The sequence below is a fragment of the Megalobrama amblycephala genome, linkage group LG1, assembly GCF_018812025.1.
Source record: "Megalobrama amblycephala isolate DHTTF-2021 linkage group LG1, ASM1881202v1, whole genome shotgun sequence".
Lineage (NCBI taxonomy): Eukaryota > Metazoa > Chordata > Actinopteri > Cypriniformes > Xenocyprididae > Megalobrama > Megalobrama amblycephala.
Genome location: NC_063044.1, coordinates 49,188,623 through 49,214,783, shown reverse-complemented (window position 1 = coordinate 49,214,783; position 26,161 = coordinate 49,188,623). Strand labels below are relative to the sequence as shown.

Below are 26,161 nucleotides of genomic sequence, written 5' to 3'. Positions count from 1 at the left end.
AATTCAGGGAAACCATGAAGTCTGTTAGACCTTCTTCTGCAAAAGCCTTCAGGTGATTATGTGAGTTAAACAAATATGACAAATCTTCCCTTTCCATTATAGGAAAAAAAAAAGTACTTTGGATCGTATAAAAATGTAACAATTCTACAATAAAATGAAAGTCATTTACATGCAATAATGTTGTATTTCTGTCCCTAGATTGACACAGGGTCTTGCCATGGTTATACTTTTAATTATTTATTTAATTTTTTTTTAAGTTATTACTTTTTCCTTTATGTAAAAAGGCTGGTTACATTTCCACTGATAACATAAATAATAATTGTCTATGATTTTCAGCTATAGTCTTCCATTTCCATGTGTAAGACTGACTTGTGTCATAACAAATGTCCTAACTTTGAAAATGTCCTAACTTGCCTTACAATAGGCATGTAAGCCATTCAGACAACCATATATGTATGTATATGTAGCCAGACCAATACTATTTTTTTTTTCTCAAATTGAGCTTTATTTATTGGTATGTATGTATAATTTTGTATCTTTCTTAAATTAATTTGATACACTGCTCATTACTTTCTCCTAAAGGTAACAAAGTTACTTGTCTCAGTTGAATAACATGTAAATGGTAAATAAACATATTCACACTATTCTTATAGAGTCATTCTTGCTTTTTTTCAGAACTTCCTTCCCACCATGCTTTGTCGTTCCTCAGAGCAAGATCCAGAACCTTATCACAAGCTACATGATGCAAATGAAAACAAAGCCCTTGATCGTACCTTATAGTATCTAAAACAGTATAGTATAATTATTTTGTATAATAAACAGCATTTTGTAAAGAATATCAATGGACAGTTTTCACTGATGCACCATCAAACCCTAAAGTCCTTCTTGTCCTGGATGAGCTCCATGCCTGTGGTCCTCCTCACCAAGAAAAGTGATGCCCTACCCCCACACCAGCCATTCCTCATCATCCCCCTCACAGTGTGTGGTCAGGTCACAATCTCAAATCTCAGAGTCCCTCTTAAACTCACAGGGGGTTGTATTGACATGCCAATTTCTTCACAGGACCACAAACTGCACCCCCTTGCAACAGTTTCTTTACAGAGTGTAACAAGACTATGAAAGGAAATTCATATTCAATGCAAGATATGACAACTCTGTAGTATTGCTTAGCTATTGTTGCAATTATAGAATATGGGCTACCCATGGATTTGACATAGTAACTTTAAAGCTAACTGTACCTCACACACACAAATACAGCTTCTAGCTGCGTTCAGACAGATGCCATCAAAACAGTGACCCCTTTAGTCCTTAGTAGTTCTACCTGGCATGTCAGATGTGGCATCAGAGACATCAGCATGTTAAAGTCGATGATGTGCAGCTGAATGCTTCGTCTGATAGACTTAAGTATGGCCCTGAGGCTCGACAGGGCGTGTGCGTTTATGAATTGTGGAGAATGGACGTATAAAAAATAGAGACAGTAATATTCAGAAACAGTGTGCACAAAGCAGCCTTTATTTACATTGCAGGAAACCTTGCGCGAGAGAACCTCGAGATGCGTGTGCACAAAAAAGCATACTTTATATTTATCCAAACAATAAAAACGATGATTAATCACCACAGATGCGTTACACGGTTCAGATATGCAAACAACTACGCCTCTTTTGTCAACTCATCGAAATCATTCTTGAATTCTTGCGCCCAAGTTGTGCTTCGTTACTGAATGGCCACGCCATGAGTGATTTAAACATGCAAAGCTCGAGGAACAGGGGAAACGGGTTTTATACGGAATCTGCTCCTTATTTCAGATGGCATGTTGGTCAAAATACTCTTCATTACGCAGCAGGACCACTGTAGAGTGTCCTGCGAGACGTGAATCATTCCTCCTTCTTGTTGTAATGGACGGGAAGCCATTTTCTCACAGTGAGCCGGTACTGCCGCCACGTGTACAATTTCAGAGGCACGTAACAAAAGTAACCGCTTGAAATTCCCATCTGATTTGCGTTTAACTCATTTGAATGGGAATTTGAGGTCGGATTTTTCAGACCTGAGTATATAGCTGGAAAAAGCCTCGCAAAGAAACATCATACACGGGGTGTACATACAATAGGCAATGCAACAGTTGCTCACTTCCTGTTGGTAGGCGGTATCCTCGACTCTAGGCCCTGCTGTCTCAACCCCCCATTTTGAATCAGTTGTTGGACCTTCTCATGTCTCGTTTGGGCGCAACATGGAGGTGAGCACGAGAACTTTCGAGATCTCAGTGGAAATGAGTCTCTTTGGTTTCGGAGCTGACCTGATAAAGTAAAACTGGATTCTGCGTAACCTGCATGGCCAAGTTCCCAAGAGCCGCATTAAAAAGGATACAATGTTTCAATAAAACCATGCATTGAATATGTGTGTTACTGCGTAGTATTTACTCCTCCTCAAAAATGTTTGCCATAAACTTTGGTTGTAAAACTACTCTAATTAAATATTTTACTTAACCACCCTGGTCGTGACCCACAGCTAACAATATCATAAAGGCTACTAGTTTTAGTATTAGAAATGCGCGTTTCATGATCAACTCAAGTCACTTGCGTAATGCATTGCAGACCATCAAGCGAGCATGAAAAGGGTAACTACCAAAAGCAAAGCAACATCACATAGGGGTTTATCTGCATGCAAGCTCTCACTAAATGTAAAATTACACTAGCCTAAATGGCTTTTTGTCCTAAATTGTGTCTCAGTGGAATATGAAAAATTCTGGTGAATGTAAAAAAAAAAAAAAAAAAAAAAACGTTAAAAGAAAAACAGTTTACGTGACGTAAAGCACATAAGTAAAACTGGAGCATGTGTGGGCTAGTATGCAATGCATGCAGGAGATATACGGTGCAATGTACAGAGAATGTTCCTGTCTTTCCAAGCACAACCAGATTGAGAGAGGGAGCGCGCACGCACGAGAGAGCGGAGGACCGGCCCCTTCTCTAGCTACTCTGACACCACGTGGTTTCTTCTTTGCAAACAAAAAAAATTAGTAAATTCGACTCGGTTTTAGAGGCGGTGCCATCGCCAAGCGGTAGGATCTGTGTGACAGTGCAGGGTACAGCTTTAGGTTGAGGGGCAGCGAGAGGAAAGAATTTCTCCCGATCCCGCTATATACTCGTACCACTATTCCATCGTAACAAACATCAGCTTAATTCAAACTGTTATCATTTCTACACCGTACTGGGAATTCGCGAAGCTTGCTACAGTGAAGAATATTTGCCACTCGCCTGCAGGACTTAATCAGACTACAACGTTACTGTTAGTCGAACTTTCCCCATTTTATTTTGGATTGTCTTGCAGTTTGATTTTTTTTTTTTTTTTTTTTTTTTTTTTTTTTTTGTCCTTCACGTTTTTAATTCCAACCGGCTGACATTTACATGATTTCCTAATCTGCGGGTATTTTAGTCCTTTTTCAAAATTAAGAGCGTTTTTGCGGAAAGTTTTATTTTCATTTCTATTTTTGGGGGGGAGCGTTACAGTGTTTCACGATGAACAAGCTATACATTGGAAATCTCAATGAAAACGTGACCGCAGAAGACTTGGTTAAAACCTTTGAAGATTACAAGATTCCATACTCTGGACAGTTTCTCATGAAAACTGGCTATGCGTTTGTTGATTGCCCGGACGACCAATGGGCAATGAAAGCGATTGAAACATTTTCTGGTGAGTAAATTGATTTTAATGGGCCTTTCACCGGTTTGCTTCTTCGCCGGTTTTCTTTAATGACTTACTCCCTGGCTGTTTATAATTCAAACTGTACTGTTTTACTAAAGATTTCGGGGTTGTTGTGAAAGTGAATCAATGCTTACACTTTTTGCCATGTAAGTCAAGGCAACGTAAGGCTCTGTAGTGCAAATGTGCCTGAGATAGTGAACTTTTTAAGTGCAGACACTGAAAGCATTCATGCACACTTACTTACTTTGCTCTGACAGGTTTAAAACGTGCATTGTATTCTACTTTGCTAAATATCTGTACATTTGTTGTCATTGTGGTTTTAAGCTGTAGGACGTAGCTCTCCTAAACTCAGTCTTTAGATTTAGTCCAACCTACCCGGCACAGCTATAGAATCAGGTCTCACCCCTCCCCCTTTTGGCTAATAGGCCAGTGGAGCTAAAATGAAACATGTTTCGTGAAGCCCCTATTGAGTTAACAGGCACAATACCGAGGGATACCTTCATGTCTTTATTATATCCGACCATATAGCATTCTTACATGTTTACTTCAACAATGCATCTGTCCTACTGACCACAAAATATGTCTCTCCTCGCTTCTCCACATATGTAGCATGTGACGTGTGCTCTATATAGCACGAAGGTCGCCATGCCGATAAGGATCCAGTTAAAACTATCAACCACATGAAGTCACGGTCAAGATTAATTCATCTTCAGCTGTTCTTTTCATCGCTATATACCTCAACAACAAATAATGCACTACACATATGGATTCTGTCATATAGCTGACTTAAATAGTTTATAGCCCTGAGCAGTGAACCTTGAAAGCGTCCTAAGAATTTTGCCAATCAACTAGTGCCAGCTAAAAATTAAAATATTACTTTTTAGTAACACATAGGCCTAACCTTTGCAACCCCCACCTCGAAAGCTCGTTTAGACGACTCGTAAAGCAAGTTATACAGTAAAAAATACCGCTTCTCTTCACTCAGTAAAGTATATCAAAACATGTTAATGCAATGTAAATGCATTAATTAATGCAATGTAAGTTAATGCAATGTAAGTTTTAAAGTTGACTTTGATTATGAGGGCCATTTAAGTGGCATTAATTGTTAGTGGTGCTTAAAAAAAATAGAAGAAAAAAATAATTTGTTTCCTTTTTCCAGGTAAAGTGGAACTTCACGGCAAACGCATTGAGGTCGAACATTCTGTCCCTAAAAAGCAGAGGTATTTGCTTTCTCATAATTCAACAAATGTTTGCGTAAAAGCTTAATGTATATGTCGTGGCGGTGGTACAAATATGTGTACTATGCCACAAGGATCTCGCTGTGTGCTTAAATTGTGGGTCTGTTTGGTTGAAACAGTTACTTTTTAACAGTCTAGCTCTTTATACACGAATATTCTTTGTTTTTCTTCACGTGATGGATGTTATAGTGCTTGGATGTTCAAGTGGCATATGCTCTTAGCATTACACCACGTGCTGTTACAGTCACAGTCACTACAGCGTTATATAGCACGTCTCCTACGTTAGCCACATACGTGTGTGTTTGTCAAACATGTAACAACGCTGGTCTCCGTGTCATTTCATTCACTTGTTCCCTGTTGATTAGGCCTTGGCCTACTGCAAGGCCTAGGCCTCGGTGCTTGCTTGATTCGTTTAAACAGTCCATGCTACACAGATTTAGTTTGCTAGCCCGCTGTGGTTTAAAAGCTGCTATTACTTTAGAACACCATCGTTGTTGGTGCATTTGTACGGGTATTTAAAGGGTAGACTTTGTAGGGAACGCGCTTCAGGTCAGCGCAGGAGAAACAAAGCGTAGCCTATATATATATATAGTGTTGTACAAACTGCAGTTTTAAATAATTGTTGCATAAATGATAATTTATCCGCATTTCTGCGATGGTTACGAGTATCTGAGTATAACTTTTGTTGTTTGAAATTAAAATCATCTTCAGAAATATATTTATTTGTGCTCTGGGAGTTTGCATGGCGCGCAGAAGACTGTTTATGTGGAACAAAAAGGGTTTCCCCCTTCGTCCCCACCCAACTTAACTCTCCTTCTTACCTCTTTACACCCTAAACGAATTTTTTCTGAAACGCCCGAGCTTCACCTGTGGTGTATAATTCGCTGGTGTAGTGTTTTAAAATATTGCATCATGTGAAGACGGTCATTTGTGCTAAATAATATTATTAAATCATTAGCAGTTAATATGTTTAATTCATTTGATCATATAGGCTATGTTTGAATAGGGTACAGTTTATAAATTTACGTCGCTTTCTCAACAGTTGAACCAGCTCTTTGTTCGTGTTCCCCTGGTTTACGCACTTTAGCCATATAAATCTGTTGACAGTTGTGAGAACATGCTTTGCAAAAGTGACAGAAGTCCTGATTTTACACTATACGTATAATATAGCTGTTTTTGATTTTTATATGCACATGCATAACGTGTCTGCAAACGTATATGCTGATAAAGCGGACGTCTTAAAATTATTTTGTGAAACGGATAAATGTTTTAAATAGACCTTAATGGCATACGTTGTGATTATTGCTGAGAGGCCAACGTTACACTGATAGTATGACACGTGGTCGCCATTAGTGTGAAGAGTAACCAACGTCAGCAATTGAGAAAATGGCGTACAATGTAGCCCTCTGTCGAAGGCTCCATTTGAAAGCACTGGGGCATTGATAGGAATGGGTGGGAATACATATTTGCGTATTCATTTGATAGCGCCATGTAAAACAGTTTACTAATCCATGAGCTGACCCTCAATATAATTGCAAGGTGATATTTTTTTTTTAGTTAAAACTCGTTTTGCTCGTAAACTCATATATTTTGCCATTTACGTTTATACGTAAGGGACTTTTTTCTCCCTGTGTGCGTATGATAATTTTAGAATTCGTATAGTGTGTTCTAGTGAGACGCTGTGTGGTTCTTTTGATTTGAAAATTCCAAGTAACCAGAACACATGCACACACACAAACAACCAGAGTTGTGGAAAATGAATTAGAAATGTTAATTAGAGTGGAACTGTTAGTCGTCGCCATTTTGATAAAGGTCTTTGTGGGGCTGGCCTCTGAGGTGCGGGACTTTAAAAAGCAACGCACACCTCCAGGTCAGCATATATGTCGCGCTTGCATTGACCCTTTGTTATGTTGTATGCTTAGGTGCTGGTGAAATTGTTACTACGAACAAATCCTTTTCTCTCTCTCTTTTTTTTTTGATTACACGTTTTTGTTTACACATTTGTGCATGCACACATTTTCAACTTCTATAAGTTTCATTTGTTGGTTTGGAGAAGTGTGAATACAGGATGAGTAACAACATTTGGGGAGGGGTGCAGGGTCAGAGCAGCTCCTTTCCTATTGTGCACACCCCTTGTGTTTGGCAACATGGGGTCAGTCTTATGTAAGTGGTCATATGTAAAATCAGAAATGTATTTTAGTGAAGACATCTTATTGTTGAAAATAAGCAAATTATACTTGTCAAAACACCAAGGCCACCAATAGCTGGTATTGAGTGCATTTTTTTTATCTTCTTGTTTAAAGTAAGATGCATGTAAGGTAGTTGTTGGTAAAACTGAAGTTAAATGTGTGCAAAGAATACAGTGAAGACCATAGAGGGTGTAGTGAGTAAGCTATAATGTTTTGTGCATAGAGCTGTGTGGGCGGCTCCACGTCTCACGCCTTGAATTTCTCCCTGCTTTATGTAATGTTGCATTGGTGTGACGGGGCCGTTTGCAATGGCTTGATGGGCCACTTTTGAAGTTCTTAGGCAGGAGAGATTCAGAGACAAGGGGAAGAGCCACACCTTTATGACAATACCGGGTGTTATAAGTGTAACAATTGCCCTTCCCCCTTCTACCAAATGCAACTCTGTCTGCACGTTCCCTTCCCCTTGTAAGCACATACATATCAAGATCTAGAAAGCACCATGGGTTTTACTGCATTTAAAAAAATCTCAAAGTAACAGAACAAGGATGTATATTGACAAATTTTGGCAATGCCAAATTCTTTGTGTAATAAACAATGCAGCCGGAACAATATGGTGCAATTTCATAAATCGTTGGCATAGAACTGCAAAAGAAATGTGTATTGTAAATGTACTAATAAAACTTAAAGGGTTAGTTCATTAAAAAATGAAAATTCTGTCATTAATTACTTAACCTCATATCGTTTCAAAGCCGTAAGACCTTCGTTCATCTTCAGAACACAAGATATTTGATGAAATCCGAGTTTTTTTCTTCCATAGAAAGCAACGAAATTACCACATTCAAGGTCCAGAAAAGTATTAAAGACATTGTTAAAATAGTCAGCATGACTACAGTGGTTCAACCTTAATGTTATAGAGCGACAAAAATAATTTTTTAATTCCCTATCAGTCTCGTATACGTGGTTGAAACAGTGAACGCAGTGCAGAGCTTCCGTGTTTACGTCAGAACGGCGACTCATTATTGGCCGGCTCCTGTGTCAGCATCACACGCATGCATAGTACTGCTCACGTGAACAGCTTCGGCCAATAATGAGCCGGCGTTCAGACGTGAACACGGAAGCTCTGCACTGCGTCAGCTGCGTAGGAGACTGACAGGGAAGAGGAAGAATGGTTGAATAAAGTCACTATTTTTTTTTTGTTTTTTGCGCGCAAAAAGTATTCTTGTCGCTTCATAACATTAAGGTTGAACCACTGTATCGTTGACTATTTTAACGATGTTTTTATTGCTTTTCTGGACCTTGAATGTGGTAATTTCGTTGCTTTCTATGAGAGAGAAAAAACCTCTCGGATTTCATCAAAAATATCTTAATTTGTGTTCTGAAGATGAACGAAGGTCTTGCGTGTTTGGAACAACATGAGGGTGAGTAATTAATGACAGAAATTTAATTTTTGGGTGAACAAACCCTTTAATAATAGTGAAAAAGTGAATTATTATTTCTGAAACAATGTAGCCGCTCATTTGTTTTTATGTGTATTCGTGAGTAGTAGAAGTAGTAAAATTGTTAACTTTCTTCAGGTTTATTGCTAAATAGTGATGGGAAAGACCTGTTGATGTGTGCGTAAATGTGTAGCATTGGTAGGTTCTTCCTTTTGTCTTATGATATTCTGTATTAAAACCGTTCAGTAAAACTCTGCTGATTTTTCTTTCAAGTGCCTAATTTTGGAGTAAGCTAGAGAACCACATTTACCATGGCCCATGTTAGCTGTCACACCTACTTGAATTAAATTAGAACAAAATATCTTTAAAAAGAACAAAAAATGGATTGTCTGCTGTCTTTCACTTAGGGAGTGCTGTGAATAGCCTGTTTTTATATGGATGTGTGTGTTTTTTTTTTTTTTAAGTAATGCTCCCAGTATCTAACAAATGCTTTGGTTAATTTAACTGGAGGAAAAAAACTACAGGCTTACAGCAGGGTATCTTCTCCTTGAAATAATAGCAGTTTTGTAAAAGCAAGGATTTGTGCATTTTAAAGAAGCTACGTCTCAGCAGACCTTTGCAAAGTGGATTCAGCGAGAAAGGGGGAAAAAAAAAGAAAGCTTCGGATTTAAATTGAATCACAGCGTTTCGCCGGGTAAATAAACGAGCGTGTTGCGATTGCATGCTCAGGCAGTCTGAAGCCACACTTGCCTGCTCTGTCCTCTCTCTCCCTCACTCGTTTGCTGGCTGGGTCCCTCCCTCCTTTTCTCTCTGTCCTTTTTCTCTCTGTCTCCGCTTGTGATCGTAGTACTACAGAAGGCAGGGGGAGGGGTTTTTACGGAGAAGGAGGTGCGACCAATCAGGGGCCAGGAACACCTGTGTGCAGTTTCTCAGAAGCCGTTGACGGTGCTGCACGCGAGGCAACCTCGTTCTCATTCTTACTCACTCTCTCTGTCCCCCAGCAGTGTGTTTGCTAGCGTGCCGTATTTCCCTTTTCTTCTCCTGGCTTGCACTAATGCTCTGTCTGCTTCTTTCTTTTGCTCTTCCCCTTCCTTTGTCCCTCTGTAGTGCATATGCTGTCTGTCTTTCTGCTGCAAGACATGCATTTTTGATTATTTCCCACATTTGTAGGTTTGCAGAACATGCATGCAGGCAAGCAGTCGTGTCAGTTTGATCATATGACATCCTATTCGTAGGACTTGCCTGAGCAGGAAGAGGGAGGAGAGTAGGAAAGAAGAGGAGATAAGAAGAGAGGAGGAGAAGAGGGGGTGGGGATTGAAAAGGGAATGCACAGCAGCACTTCCTTGTGGGCTTCCCTTTTTCTGCCTTTACGGAGAGCGATTCTCTCAAAACGGCTGTTGTTTTGAACGGAGAAAAGGGGATGGAGAATGAGGGACAAAGGGAAAAAATGTTCATAGCACGTATACATGCTAAAAATGTGAAGGTTAAGTGTGCGTTGTGCCTTTAAGAGCACCCCTCCCATTTTAACCCCTTACCAATGTGTCCTCTTCTCTCCCCCTTTCCCTTGTTTTGAACCATCTGTGCTGTGTTATTTGAAAAGGATCGAAGTCTCTTTACCTCAGCTTTGGACTATTCATTCAGTAGCACAAGCATGCCCAAGGGCTTTTTTGGTCAAAAATTCGATAATTTTGTGTAAAGGGGTTAAAATAGGCAATAATAATGAGTGATTGTATGGAGAGATTTCCCCCAATTAGCATTTTTGATGTGTATAGACTAGAGCCTGTGTTGAGGAAGGATGTGGATAGAGTTGGTAAGAGCTGGTTGTCGTTCACTCGAAGGTCAAGGAACTAGTAATGAAGCATAAGAACTAGGGCTGGACGATTAGTCAAAAAGTAATCGAAACCAAAATTCAGAGCCTTTAACCGATGTAATTTTCCCATGTCGGTTATTTCGGTATTTTTTTTTTTTAATCCTGTTAATACTTCCTTCTTAAAAACATACTACCGCGTGTATAGCCACGTGACTCCGCCCCGTCCAGTCAGTGGCATGGAAGCAACAGGAAGTGAATGCAACACACAGAGACAGCACGTGAGCTGCGAGCCTTGCGTCTTCACTAAACTTTGTCAGTTGTATGTGTTTTACAGTTTGGACATTCAAGCGATTAGTGGATGTGTATTATTATTTCGAGCTACCGTTCTCGCGCAGCTGCATTGTGGAGATTGCATGCACAGAGAGGAACGCAGAAACTAGTTGTCAGCGCTGTCATGTGATTTATCACTAAAGTATCTTAGAAACTCAAAACTTATTATAGCATATATTTTTCTACTTTTGAAGTAACTATTTACAACCCACAGCTTCACAATTAATTCACACACGCAATCTCTCTCATTATGTACTGGTACTGTGCTAATATATCTGTATCTGATTTACAACGAGCAGAAATCTGTAAGAAATGTTACGAACCATAGATAAAATAACTGCTGATAGTGAGCTGTTATGTCAGAGCACTCTTTCAATAGGAAAAAATATACCACCTTTTAATAGTCAAGCCTATTTACAGTACAAACCTTGTAAGTGAACTATGAGGGCAAAAAAAAGAAACAAATAAAAAAAAATAATCGTTCATTAATCATAATTGAGGTAAAATGTTCAATTAATCAAAATGTTGGGTTAAATATGGACAAACCCAGGGATTGGGTTGTTTTCACCCAGCCATTTTTTTTTTTCAACCAATTTTGGATTTATATTTTTAACCAGCAGTATAGTAACAGTAAAAGGCATGTTTTTGCTCACCCCCAAATAGGGGCAAATTTGTGGGGTATTTTAAGCTGAAACTTGACCAGACCAGAGACTTATATTACATCTTGTGAAAGAGTGCATAATAGGTGCCCTTTAACCCAACCTGCTGGGTTTGTCCATATTTAACCCAACTTGGGTTGTTTTTAACCCAGCATTTTTTAGAGTGAAGGTTTTGATTTTGGGTCATAATCATCCAGCCCTAATAAGAACATTTTCTCCCTCACTGTCCATTTGACAACATTTGTGACTAGGGCTTCAGAAACCCTCTCTTAGAGATGAATATACTAACAGCAGAGTCTTGCTGTCACAAGGCAGCGTGAACAGGTGGATGGGACTTGGCTTGAAATTCAAATCATTAGTTGGCGCCATTTTGCAGCATGGCTGCCCAAGTTGCAGTGGGATGGGTTTCAGGGTCTTGCCTGATTCATAATTTTTTTTTTTTTTTTTTTTTTTTTTTTTTTTACAGCAGATTTAAAATGTAAAATGTTGACTTAATTTTGGAACAGAATTTAAGCATTTACATATTTATTTAAATTGTAAACATTGAATAAATTTGACTTCAGTAGGAGCAAATAAAAAAATAAAACTGTTGATGTTTCTCCAAAAAATGTGCTATTTGTGCTTCTTTGATAGGCTCTGGATAAGAAATAGGCCTACTTGAAAAAACTAACACTTTTTTTTTTTTTGGTTTGTCTTGTTTTGAATGTTCAGATAGCATTGCCGGTAATTCTACAGAAAGGTGCAATGTGGCATTAAAGAGCAGTCTACATATAGATGTGGGTCTGTATTTTTGTTTTTTGGTGCATGTGTAGGTAGGAGAGATGTGAGACTATGGGTGTTTCCCAAGGGGAAAAAACTTCATGGTGGTTTACCCCTCTGAAGTATGGGCCCCCTGTTTGACCCTGCCCCCTCCCCCACCCCCCAACCAAATGACTCTTTATTTCTCTGTTGAACTGGCTGTTCTGAAGGCGTCGCCATCATAAACACTGGTGAAGGGGGGTGCCCCTTCAACCTAAAATTCTTTACATTTTTTCTTCCCCCCCCCCCCCCCCCTCCCAAAATGGACCAATGAACGTGTATTGAGTGCTTGGGGTCATAGTACACATGATGTTGACAGAATGTTGACACAAGCAACTTGAACTGATTAATATTCATTCAAGTTCTCATTGCATATTTAAATATTTGCTCTGCTTGTTTAAGAGAAAAATAAATGAAGTCTGTTCCAAATTGGTTTTGTTGCACTGTAAATAATGAAGCTATTTTGCACATTGTTCTTCTGCAGGATGTGTGTTAAAATGCCGCTGGCTTAAATTCCTGAGCTATTTGTGCTCCTGATCCTGCTTGGGTGAAACAAACTCATGCACAACAAGCACAGCAATTAAAATGATTATTATTCTACATATTATTATATTTAGGTGATATTTTTTAACCTCTCTATATATTTCAATGATTAGGATAAAAAAAAAAAAAACTACTGGCTAGCTAGTTGTTGGTTTTCTACTCGCTTTGTATGTTTTAACTTTTTTTTGTAATGCCATCCCTGACTTATTCATTTGCTTTTTTGCTATTATATTAAGATACAGATCACCCTAAACAGTCATATTTTCCTGAGTATTTTTTCTCCTGTTACTGAAACATGGTCATACATTTATAGTAGCATTTCTGTGGAATTGCATTATAATGGACATAAACTGGTCACCATCATAGGATGGAGAAAACTTGGCTTGTGACATGGCTTCTAATGATTTCTTGTGATGTGATCTTCCAGCACTAGAATAATAATTAAAAAAAAAAAGTTTCTATCATGTATGCTCCCATTAATAGCTTTACTGACCAAGCAAATAATTGTTCCTTGCACCTATAATTATAAACTTAGTTAATATCCTATTAGGTTCCGTTTGTTTTTGTACATTGCAGTGTAACGGCAACAGAAAATTATTTAAAAGCTCTTTCTCTGTTTCATTAATAATTCAAAATGAGAAAAATCCTGGAAAATTTAAAAATGAGGATATGAGTCAAGTCCTACAGAATCACATTACTTCTGTATTAATCATCACAAGAACGTTACCACATATTAGAACAGGGAAAATGTAGCTTATTTTCTCTTTAGTGATCTTCCCTCTGTCTTTGTACGCATAAATAATGTATGCGTTTACATAATGTATGTTATAGAGAGTGTGCCAGTAAAACTATATTAATTTGATGCTGACCTGCCATTGCTAGTTGTTCACACTTAATAAACTGAACATTCTGTAAACTGAATTCTACTCCTGAAGTCAGTGTGAAATGAAAATTCACAATCTGTTTTGAAAATGCATGTTATTAATATTATTGTGAATGATTCATCCATGTTTCATTTTTAAAAATGAAGAAAAGAATTACCTCGTGATTTTTAATTCAAATATCATAACTGGATTTTGCGGTGAAATGACAGACTTCTCTCTGGTGACTTACAGTCAAACCAAAATGTATTCACACAACTTGAACATTTAATTCATTAATACAGTTTATTCACTATAGTTAAAAAAAAAATTGGTACTAAAATATGACAAGATCTCAGAGTTAAACTGTGTTGGAGAAAATTAATCTTAATTATGTCAGATAACACTTAAGCAAAACATGGTCAGGTCAAAGTGTCTGAATAATTTTTGGTTATCAATTTTACTGATAGTCCACTGTATGAAGAATTTTTGGGAATATTATGTCACAGTTTACTTTATTTTGCTATCCTCACTTACATAAATGAACTATAGTGTCCTGCACCCACTAGTAAAAATATATATTATATTAAAATTATTCAGACACTAGATATAATTTTTGGTTTGACTGTAACTTCTCTAATCATTTGGTACGCTTGAACTTCGTAGTTGTGAGTTCAATGCCCACGTCTCAAAACCCAATCAACATCAATGGATAGATGGATAGAACCTAGTTCCCATTCTACTTTTTTTTGTCTTTTGCGATTTAAACCATTACACTCGTGTGTACATCACAATACAGAAGAAAAGCTACTTTTTACATTGCAACTTTAAAGTCTGTTCACATTGAAATGGAATTAGCCCAATATATTAGTCCATATTCAATCTGTTCCTCCATTACCTGAAGGATGATTACTGTCTGTGAAATAAAAAGTTATTAGTGATGTTAATATGCTTTTTTGTATTTAAGTGCTATTACCATTATTAGAGCAGTCAATTGTTAATCTAAATGAACAGAAGTTTGCAGTTGTGTAATTTTTTCATTTTACTGTTCACCATAAAAAAATCGCCATAGGTGTGGAAGCATGAAAGTGGCAGAGAATCTATGGCTTGTTCACCCTTTTCCCCTTCGTGAGGCCAGTCAACACTGTTCTTCCCTTTTTTTTGGCTATTTTCTCTCTATATCCCTCTTCCTCCCCCTCCCTCTTTTCCTCCACATTGCAATTCCCTCCTTAGTCCAAATCACTTAAAATGGAGCCTCTAGATCACATGGCCTCATAACAGGCATGTGCTGGTATGGTCATGCTATCCCCCCTTTACACGCATGCATTTTAAAAGCATAGAGAGGGGGAGGGGCTGCCAATACCCCCCTTAGACCTACATGGAGTCATACCTTCCCCTTAAAACAGAAACATGCAGGGTAGAGCGGATCCTTGTCAGGACGAGAAGAGCCGTGTGTGTGTGTATGCATATGTGACTATTTTTTTTTTTTTTTTTTTTTTTACATAAGTTGGCTGATGGTGCTCTCATTTGGACATTGATGTGAGGGAAATCAGAGCAACAGTTCAGTGGACTTTATGAAAATTGATAACTCAGTGCAGTCAAACTGATAATGTCAGTGCAATCAAGCTGTCCATTCATATATAACTTAATTCACAGTGTTGTGAAATAGAGTTGACCAGAAATTGATTTCAGATTTAAAGAAAGTGTCTTGCAAAAAATGGTGTTCACTTTGTCTTGTTTTGTGGATGATTTGATGGTATGCCATGCTATTTTCTCTATACAGATAAAAAAAATGCTTTTCTTTTTTTTCTATCTATATATATATATATATATATATATATATATATATATATATAAATATAGTGTTTAGGGAAAAAAATTATGGTCACATGTTGAATTTGTTACTTTGTGTAGCTTATTGTTTTCTTATGACAACTTTGTTTTGATTTCCCCACAGTATCATCTGTGTTTACTCATGAGGCCCCTGTTCTGTGGACTACTGAGCATTTTTTTTTTTTTTTTAACTCATTTTAACCCTTTGGAGTAGAAAATTACCATCCCACCCCCCCAAACAAATCTTAAACAAATGGCAATTTGTAATCATTAATGATTTTAAGTAAATGGAATAAGGGAGAGAGGAAAGCTAATGAAGACAAGGGTAAGAAGAGGATGTTGTCAGTTCCATGCACAGAGGTTCAGTTTCAGAGTTGAGTGAATTAAAAAAAAAAGTAAATAAAAAGTCAGAGTCTGACGTCATGCTTTGCAAAGAAGAGGGTCCTTCATTTTTAACAAAGGAAGAAACTGGCTTTGAAGTAAAGAATTTATGGTTTCAAGACACATTTGCTGGATTTTCTTTGAGAAAAAATTGTTTCTCATAGTTGTGAGTTGTATGGAAAAAAACAAACCAATTTATTATACATTATTATTTATTAGACAAATTGTTTTTATTTAGTGGTAAATCACTGTTTCGGATCCTTGTATTTAGAATGGTTTAAAAAAAAAAAATTGTTTTGTTTTTTTTTTTTTTTTTTTTTTTTTTAACTTTGCCTGAAATGTGTATATATAACTACTATCTCTGTGTATACTGAAAAAAGTATGTGTCAGAGAGAAAACTGCATTTTTAGCTCTAAGATTTATGTATTTAAACTGCATTAATAAAATAAACTTTAAGACAACATTTCAGAGTTCTTCATTTCGTTGTTTTTTTGCTATTTTGTTTGGTCTTATTTAATTTAATTTTGCTTAAGTGTAATTTTTATTTGTTTGTTTTTAATTGAACAAATCTGTGAAATGAATTAAAATTAAACTCAAAACTGTTGCTACCAGGCATTTTACAAAGTTTGAAGTGCACTCCTGTATTTTAAAGTTTTGTTTCTAAAAGTGCCACACTTTAAATAATTATAAGCAATAAACATTTTGTGAATTAAAATATTTAATTTGTTGGATGTTAGATTTATATTAAATTAGAACATTTTTGATAATGCTAAGTTTGTATAGGAAGATTAACAAAAGTATCCTTTTGAATTTGATAGTCATATAACTTTATTAAAAGAAACACCTTTTCTGTCTTGTATGAGAGTATTTTTTTGGTCTTATTTCTTTGAAGTCAAATAATTTAGACTTTGAAATTACCTTAAATTTGCACACAGTATCTCTGAGTGTATAATAATGCAGAGTTTGTTTGTTCAGTTTATCAAAATGATGTAAGAAATGTTTCATGCAAAGATTCAGTTTTAGCCATACAAAATGAGAAAGTTATTGTTTTATTGCTCCAAGGTGCGTTGGCCTAGTATGTTTACGTATAAACTTTGCACATTTTTCGTTCATTCATTCTATAGCATACATAACATGTGGGATCAAGATAAACTTCTAGAAATGTGACAACACATGTTGATTCTTGTTTGAATGATCTTTTGAAGGATCTTGACGGAATAGATGACCATGTGTAAAACGATATGCGAACGATGCTTTATGCGGGTCGAAAATAAGCAGGCCTTGGGAAATATATAAATATATAGGCTAATATCAGACTTTTCCATAGCCTACTCAGGGCATGTTCATTCACATTTGCAATCTTTTAGATATGTAGACTTTGTTACTCCAGTGAGTCAAATTATGTGACTTTTGCCAAGAATATGAAATAGCACGTGACGGCTCGCTTATCTAGATTCTTTGAGTATGAAAGAATAAATTATTTACAGTCGTATAGCCTAGATATTCACAATAGAACGAAATCATTTATTTAAAATTATTGCCACGCTTTTTATTGCGCGTTTTATGACCAGAACATGATGGAAACTATTCATTTGCTAATCTTTATGATATAGCACGGTAAATCCATAGGGTACTTTAATAACAAGCTGTGTTCGGCACCGAAAGCAATGCAAATCTTAACAAAATCCTTATTAAGCCGTGCTGAGTCAGGTGCACTGCATTGTGGCACATATAGCATGGATGCTCGGTTCTGTATAAGAGACAGTTTCTGTTCCGTTACACACACCCCATTTCCTCGTCAACGTGCTGCTCTCCTCTTGTCGACCAACCCCCTCCGTTCCTCCGGGGTGGGCGGTACAGTGACTGTGCGCGCCGCCTCTTTCACGGCGCTGTAGTACTCTCGAGTAGCCCGGTGACTTTATGAATGAAGGCAGGTCTCCCCCTCACCGCCTGCGAGAAGCTGAAGCCACAGCGCGGCGTGCGTAAAGGGGAGTGATCCTGAGAAGCGCGAGCGTTTGCTTCTGCTGCACTGCAGGGAGCAATCTAAAGGCAGATCCTCACATTGGACATCATTACTTCGATGTGGCTTCAATAAATGCGCTCGTTAACGCGGAATGCAGTTGCACGAACAAGCTGCTATAGGCTATGCGCGTTGATCTGTCATTGCATTTATATAACAGCGGACACAGCTGTACATTATAATGTAGTTTCAAATGGGAGGATGGTATTAGTGTATGATTTCATCAAATAAATCTGATACATTACAGATAGCCTTTTTTGTGGTTTTTAGGTAGGCTGATTTATCATATAAAACGCAAATTTTACATGCACTTCTTTGTTTTAATGCAGGTTTTGCAATAACATGCTTACGACACACCACGCCACATGCTGACATGGATGCTTATCTGGCTCCTATATGTAGGCTACCTATAGTTTTCTAGCACATTCTGCGCATGCCCATGTGACTGCGATTCATTGTGGGCGTTGGCAGTGGAAGATGGCTGAACGTACACATGGTTGAGATGAAAATCCAGGCCCTCCGTTATTCTGAACTATAATTTCCTGCTGGTTTTGTAGTCTGGTGTGATAAGAGAATCAAATGAACATATATGTGTTGCTTCACCTAAACATCATGGTGTACCTGTGCGCATTGGAGATATAGGTAGCTATTAGAAATATAGCGTAATTAACCATACATTAAACAAAAGAGCTCGTCCAGTTAAGAGGCGGGTATGTATTTTTTTTAGTGTATTATTGTATGCGCTTCGTGATTCACATTTAAAGCATTTGTGTTTATTTTATAAAGATTTTCTCATTTTTGTCTTGATTTAGTTAAACAGTTCTTTTTAATATTAAAGCCGTGTGGTAAAAAAAGTGTTTTGTTTTTTTCCCCACTTATTCATGCATAATTTGACCGAATATTAGCTACCCAAAATAATCCTGGCTCCTGTGTACCCTTGATAGTGTTGTTTTCGTCAAGTAGGCAAGTTGTCTCGAATGTAAAACATTAAGAATTATGCAGTTAATTAATTATTTTTATTATTTATTTGAGATTTTTACCACTTTTAAATGTAACCCACATGGTGTAGGCTATAATTAAATATGAGCCATTAAAATATAGACTGAGAGAGCTGCTTTTCAAGTTTATTTTTCCGCCACTGCGAGCGAATGGCAGTAAATGAAACGGCATGAGACAGAGAAACTTTAAAAAATCAATTAACAAATGTGATTATTTGATTAAATTGAGCATGTGTATTTTCTGAAAGCAGCTCAAAGGTGACTTTTGAGGCTAAACTAGCGTGTTTTGAAGTGCAACCTGCCATTTCATTTCTTCCTGTGCACTTGGTCTCATGAAATGGCGCACATGCGTGCGTGCAGAGGGAGGCTTAATTTTATACATGTTGTTTTTTAGGTAAACAAAATTCAACACTGTAACGTCAGGGTGATTTATATCGTTGATTAGCTTACAAAATCGATTAACTTACAGAAGTCCTCCAGACATAGGCTATGTATTTACAGCCTGTTAAGATGTTTGTCAGATTATGTCTCGTTAAGCGTCAGTCTTGTTAATACATTCTGATATTCGTGTGATTGTTCTTTATAAAATAACTTTGTATGTGAATCTAATAATAATAATAATAATGGCACAAATGCATTTGGCTATAATGAGCTCAGTGCATGTGTCCTCATTCAGTTTGTAGTCAGTCATGCTGTCCCGTGTTCTACTCCTGAGTCACAAAATGGAGGCGCGCAACGCTTCCATCTTCTCTACGCTGAGTAGGGCACAGCAGAGCAAAGCGTGAACTTTGACCCAAACTAAGGGCATATCTCCTTTGTAAACTAAATAGATCCCGGAGTTGTTACTCTCTACAGTTGTTTCTTACGTACCACCCACCAAACCAACCCCACCCTATGGTGAAATGCCTATACATATGGAATTTTTATAAAGACGCAAACAGGCTTGAACAGATTTACTCTGAATAGCCTATGCTATACGCACTATTTACGTAAATATGGTACAAGTTGAGTAACGATTAGTTGCTACAATTATGTTAATGTGTTCAACTAATAAAACATTTATACAATGTCTAAAGTTATTGCTGATGAATTATGATTCAGACAACGCCCCTTTTTCAACAAGACTCTTTACTTGCCTGAGGGCTTGTTCTCTGCTAAATTATTTTAATATTTTGATTTCCAAGCTCGTCTATTTCAGTGCACCAAATATTAAAAAGATTTTAATATTTGCTGTTTTATGTCCTGTAACCCCCCCCCCCCCATTTATAAAAAAAAGAAGAAAAAAAAAAGAGCTGCCATACCTCAGCATAATCTGCAGCCTCTTTGAAAAGTTCAATTGTTTGCTAGTAACCCCAGTCCCTTGCCCTGCCCTGCCCTATGGCTCTTTTTAGAGTCCCAGCCAATGCATTCCCCATCCACATTGAGGTCAAAGGTTGAGATGCAAGGTTGAGAACTACTTGCAGACAAAACTCTTTGTCGATGAGATGAAATCTCTCTCTGTCTCTCTCTCTCTATCTCTCCATTCCCCACGGTTCCTCTTCTCACTCAGATGGCCAGGGGAGGGAGAAAGAGGATGACGGATGAGAGGGAGGGGTGTTTCACATGATAATGTGCAGGAAAGGACCTCAGGTTCTCTTCGCTTCACCCCCACCGGCTGCCGTTTCAGAGGCATTGCATTCCTCAGCTGAGCATGTCGCTCCCTGCATACTTTGACATGCTTAAAAATTAGCAGTCGAAAGCAGAGTGGTTTCCCTATACTATAATCTATACTTTTAGACCAAAGTAAAAAAATACTTTTAATTCTTAATGTGTTTTCGAATTATTTGCAATTACTTTCAGTGATGTATTTGCCTAATGTTTCTGAACTTTGTATATTTTTTAAATCATTGTTCAACAGTTTGTTATATCAAGATAATTTGCACAATTGTATTTTTGGAAGATTTTAATTGTTTTCCACTAGCAATCTAATGCTTTTTGCTTTTGACAATATGTGCATTCATAATTAATTAAAACTATTTTTAATTTTTAATTGCAATTCTCTACTTCTCTGTAAGAGTTCAACAACAGGATTTAGGCAAAAAAAAAAAAAAAAAAAATCTTAGTAGAACATGTCCCATAAACTAAGGATCTTCTGTTTTGATTTCATTAGAGTAGCATATATAAGCTTCAGACTAAACTTTAAGTATTATACTGTTTATGTGTCATCACATTTAGTTTCTCTTTCTCTCTCTCTCTATTTTTTTAAATCAATGTGTGACTTTCACATTTAGAGTATACACAGCCTGGTGTACATGGAGAATGGCATAATCTTGTGATGTAATTTTATAAATCTAATAGCCAGACATTTGGCTGCTCTCTTACATCCTTGCAACTGTTTAGATGTCTGCATGTCCGTGAAGGTTTACATCTTGCTTCTCAAATCTTTGTGTTTGTCAAAAAGACACTTTACAGTCACTGGTCAGTTTTGCATGGACTATGAAACATTTACTCTGATTTACTCTTACTGCTCTATTGCAGTCTAATGAGAGTCTAAAATTTGTCTCCGATCAAATTTGCACAGTGCCAATGTCCTCTTCTCTCCTGTTACATTTGAATGATTTGAATGGCAACAGATACATTTCTATTCTTAGTAATTGTGTCACCAAATTGTGTAGTTACAGTGTTGTCATTGTTTTCAGAGTGCATCTATTTGCATTTATCTATTTCTGAATTTATCTGTTCATAATGTGATGCATTTTTGAATTATACACTTTCTCCTGCAGATGTTTAGTTGCTTTTACAGGCTTTATATTCTCATCATAATTTCCTGATTTTAAAAATTAAAACACTTTTAGAGTATATATATTTTTTTTTTTTGAGCAGTTATTTGATCAAGGAGTGGAAAAATTAAAATACATTTTCACAAAAATGACCAGTAACTTTATCTTCTCATAGTGTCTGAGGCTCAAGTCTCAGTTTTGATGGTTCAAGACCGACTGTGTCCACCACTGCCATGCTATTGGCCATCACCAATGTGCAATGGCAAGAGGCACCTTTTAGAGGCGGGAGATTTATTTTTATTGCTTTCATTGTTATACGACTGTATTGCTGGGGCCGGCAGTAAGCAATATATCGCCCCCCTCACTCTCTTCTTCTGGTATGTTACGGGTTGCATCAGCATGTGTTGTTTGCTATAAGCTTGGGGAGTGACCTTTCACCTCTCGGAGGAATAGGGCAAGGGGAAAAAAAGCAGAGCGGCGAGGGGGTGGGAAGGCCTATCAGGTAATGCAGAGCAGAAAGCTCCACAGGGAGGAGTGTAGAAAGAGGGAACGCGAAACAGTGAGAAGAAAGCAGGAAAAAGGGGGGATGGGACGTCTGTTATTTCTGGTAAAGTTGTCTCACCATTGCTGCTACTTTCTACACCACTTTGATTTATGGCTTAACCCTTGCTGTTTCATTCAACGCCTGGAACCTCCGCATCTGGTCCCCTCGGGCGAGAGGGTATCTTCAATGGCGTCTCGCACCTTTAGCCTCTACACAGCCAACAAACTGATCTCTGATCCTTCGTTATGAAGATATTTTCATTGACTTGAGGAACCTCCACGTCCATCTAGATCTTAAACAGCTTACAACGTCCCTCCGTGGACTTGTTGTTACGCAAAGAGCGGGAAAGGGAGGTGTGTGGAACTTAGGATCCACCCCTTCCCCTCCCACACTTACCCGCCATTTTCAGTGTTGGCTGCAGAGGCCTTGCTGTACGAGGCTCCACTGGCAGTTTACTGTCTGAAGTTCTGTTTCATGTCGTTCCTCTGTAAAACCACAGTGTATCATGTTGAAATGAAGGTTTAGCATTATATAATTTCAGTTATGGCTGTATACATTTTTACATGCAGTTTCGTTATCTTAATAGCTGAATTCAGTGCTGTAGAATATTATTTTGTGCTTTCAGGAGAATGCAGGTTAGATTTTTTTATTTATTTTTTTTTTATTTAACTTATTGGTACAATACAACAATTATATTAAGTAAAATAAGATTTGCTTATTGAAAGAATAAAAAAGATTTGTTTTAGCTGAAAAATAAATATTTAGTGCGGAAAAATGATTATTACTTTTGTTTACACCATTCTAATTAGCCTATAGTAAAAATAACACTTCTCTCTGATTTTTTTTTTTAAGTGCTATAGCAAACATTTTTTGCAAAACTCTAAGTATAAATGTTGTTGTGCTGAGTATAATAAAAGTGATTTATATTGAAGAAATATTATATTTTGTTTCTATGTTTTTATGGTAGCACTTTATTTTACAGTCCTGTAATAACTAGGTACCAACCCTGAACCTACCCCTAAACCTAACCTTAACCCCTACAGTTACCTTATATTACCCAGTATTTTCTTAGGTAAGTACACATACTGTGAAATAAAGTGCAACCACTTTTATAATATGTTAATATATTATTATTTGACTATAGAAAGAGTATATTTTGTGAAAAATATCTCATCGTTTTGTTTTAAAATGATTCAAACCTTTTATTTGTTTTAAAAATGTGGTTAATTTTTTTAAGCAAGAAAATGGGCCCCTTCCTTCTGAAATGTTTTCCTAGTTTACCATAGCAATATTGTAAGAACCAAAAATTATTCAGACATTTTTGATATATTTTTACTAGTGGGTGCAGGACACTATAGTTCATTTATGTAAGTGAGGATAGCAAAATAAAGTAAACTGTGACATATTATACCCCAAAGTTCTTCATACAGTGGACTACCAGTAACATTGTGGGAACAAAAATTATTCAGACACTTTGATCTGACCATGTTTTGATTAAGTGTTATCTGACATAATTAAGATAATTTTTTTTCTGACACAGTTTAACTCTGAGATCTTGTCATATTTTAGTACCATTTTTTTAAACTATAGTGAATAAACTGTAATAATGAATGAAATGTTCAAGGTGTCTGAGTAAATTTTGGTTTGACTGTATATAATTCGCAGCGTGACCAAATTAGGTCTTTAAAGCTCAAATTAGAGATGTCATAAGTTTTTTTTTAATTTTTTCAATAAATTCTCCAAAAATAACTTTAAAAAAAAAAAAAAAAAAAAAAAGCCACATAGTGTGTATAGAGCAAAACTTTTAGAAAGAATCTGAAATGCCATTTCATATCAGATCCCTCTTACGCCCAAATGCAGTTCAATTACTATGCAGTTTGATATTTTGCTATATTTTGCAGCTAAGTTAGGTTGATTTACTGGCCTTTTATGTGTAGTTTTTTTCTCTAGATGCGTTGCAAAGCTCGAAAAAACCTTGACAACTCTATAGTTTAACTGGCATCATATTTCATAATCTTATAATTCAGGTATCCATAATCAGCTGCGCTTTGTGTGTGTGTGTGTATAAAGTGAATGAATGATGGAGGAGGGGTTAAGGATGTAAGTGATTCTTGTACATATTGTTTTTCTTTTTCCTCTCTTTCTTTCTCTCTCTCTGTGCTTATCTTCCCCCATTTTTTTTTTTAATCAACTTCACCTCTGATTGGCTGAGGTGGAAATGGCTGAAAGCAAGACAGGAAGTTGCTCGATGAGCGCTTTGACTTCTAAAGGGTGATTTTTGACTTCCTGTGTGCTTGGTTTCCTGTTGGACCTCTCACACTGTGGGCCTCGAATTGGTTAATTACTATCAGATCACTACATTTTGTAGCTTAAAATGCCATAATTAAATGTCAATTATGACTTTGTTCTTGGACTTTGAAATGGAGACATTGACCTGAATGTTCACTACAAATCACATTAACCATGTTTTTGTCTCTGTTATGTAATCTCCGAAATTGTTAGTTTCAAAAAATAGTATTTCCCTGTATTTAGTTCAAACCCTCTTGCATGATTTCTTCATTTCTCCCACCAACTAGTGTTCTGTTTAAAAAAAAAAAAAAAAAAATTCCCACACACACAGTTGACAGAAAAGGATTCCCAGTGTCTAAAGCTTTTAAGATGATTGCATGGTAAAGCTTGTAGAGCAGACACAATTCAGTTTTTTAATACAGTGTGTCCGTTGAGACTAAATGGAGAGCAATGTTTTGGGAAGCACGTTTATTATCCTCGACAACATGCATTTGTCTTCCAGATTTGTGTCTTTTCTTCTTTTTTGACAGGCCTACGCTCATCAAAAGTGGTTTGGAGGATTTTAGCGCCTTTCGTACAGACATACGTTTGCATGCACCTGTGTAGTGCTGACGGTGTAGGAGTCTGCCTGTGTGTTTAATGTCACTGTGACACATTTGTTCCCTGCACTTTTTTTTTAAACAAATGTTTTGTTAGTGTATTGTGAGTGTTTCATGCACGGAAGGAGCAGATTTGCTTATTACTTTATAATTTTTTATAAAGACCTTTTAGAAACCACTGTAAAATCTGTTTAGGTTTTGATTTATAAGACAAACTAACCCTAAGGCGCATGTAAGAGATAATTGGCAAGTAATGTACGTGAGTTTAGTGTGTGTGTGTTTGATTAGTCTAGGCTTTTAGAGTGTGTTTGTGAATATAAGATGCGTCTCCATTTGAAACCCTGCTGATTCCTCCAAGCCAGCTGAGACTGGCCCATCATGCATCTGGATATGCTGGAGGTCTTGCTAATGTGGGTTTATTTGGCTATAGTTGTTAACTAAACAAAGCAAAAAGGTGTAATACATTTAATACATGAGTTCACATATACTAAAAGTATATATAGCATATATTTAACAAAAACATACTGTTGTAATATTTTAGCAATATATATATATATAATCAGATATAAATTAATTTCCCTACCATTCAAACATTTGGGGTAGGTACGATTATAAAAGTCTGTGTTCATTTATTTGATCATTTATTTGATTCCTGTGATGTAAAGCTGTATTTTCAGCATCATTACTCCAGTCTTCAGTGTCACATGATCCTTCTGATTTGATGCTCAAGAAACATATATCATTCTCAATGTTGAAAATGTTGCTGCTTAATACTTTTATGGAAACCATGATACATTTTTGTCATGATTTTTTTTATTTGCAATAGGAATGTTTTGTAACACTATAAATGTCTTTACTTATTTTCATGATCAATTTAATGCATCCTTGTTGGAAAAAAAAAGTATTCATTTCTTAAAATAAATTAAACTGATCTTAACTATAATAGTGTATGGTATGGCCTCATTTAGATGAAGTAAACGTACGTGTGTGTGTGTGTGTGTGTGTGTGTGTGTGTGTGTTTAAGCATGTTTGCGTGGTGTGTGGAGGAACTGAATGTGCTTAACTGTGTCAGGATGTATAGTTCTTTTCCCTTTTAAAGTTTTTTTTTTTTTTTTTTTTTTTTTTGGCTCATGTGATGCTGTGTGTGTGTGTGTGTGTGTGTGTGTGTGTGTGTGT

General features: G+C 36.8%; 1 protein-coding gene across 2 annotated transcripts in view; it reads left to right on the top strand.

Annotated features, from left to right (window-relative positions):
- The first annotated feature begins 1,887 nt into the window (after window positions 1-1,887).
- igf2bp1 (insulin-like growth factor 2 mRNA binding protein 1) overlaps window positions 1,888-26,161 on the top strand; it is a 41,260-nt gene continuing 16,986 nt past the window's right edge. Inside the window, exons 1-2 of one of the 2 annotated variants that reach the window (XM_048198246.1) lie at window positions 1,888-3,687; window positions 4,859-4,919. In XM_048198246.1, the coding sequence (XP_048054203.1) occupies window positions 3,513-3,687; window positions 4,859-4,919 (236 nt within the window). In that variant the 5' untranslated portion in view covers window positions 1,888-3,512. The remainder of the gene's footprint in view (window positions 3,688-4,858; window positions 4,920-26,161) is intronic. The other variant, XM_048198237.1, reaches the window with a different exon arrangement.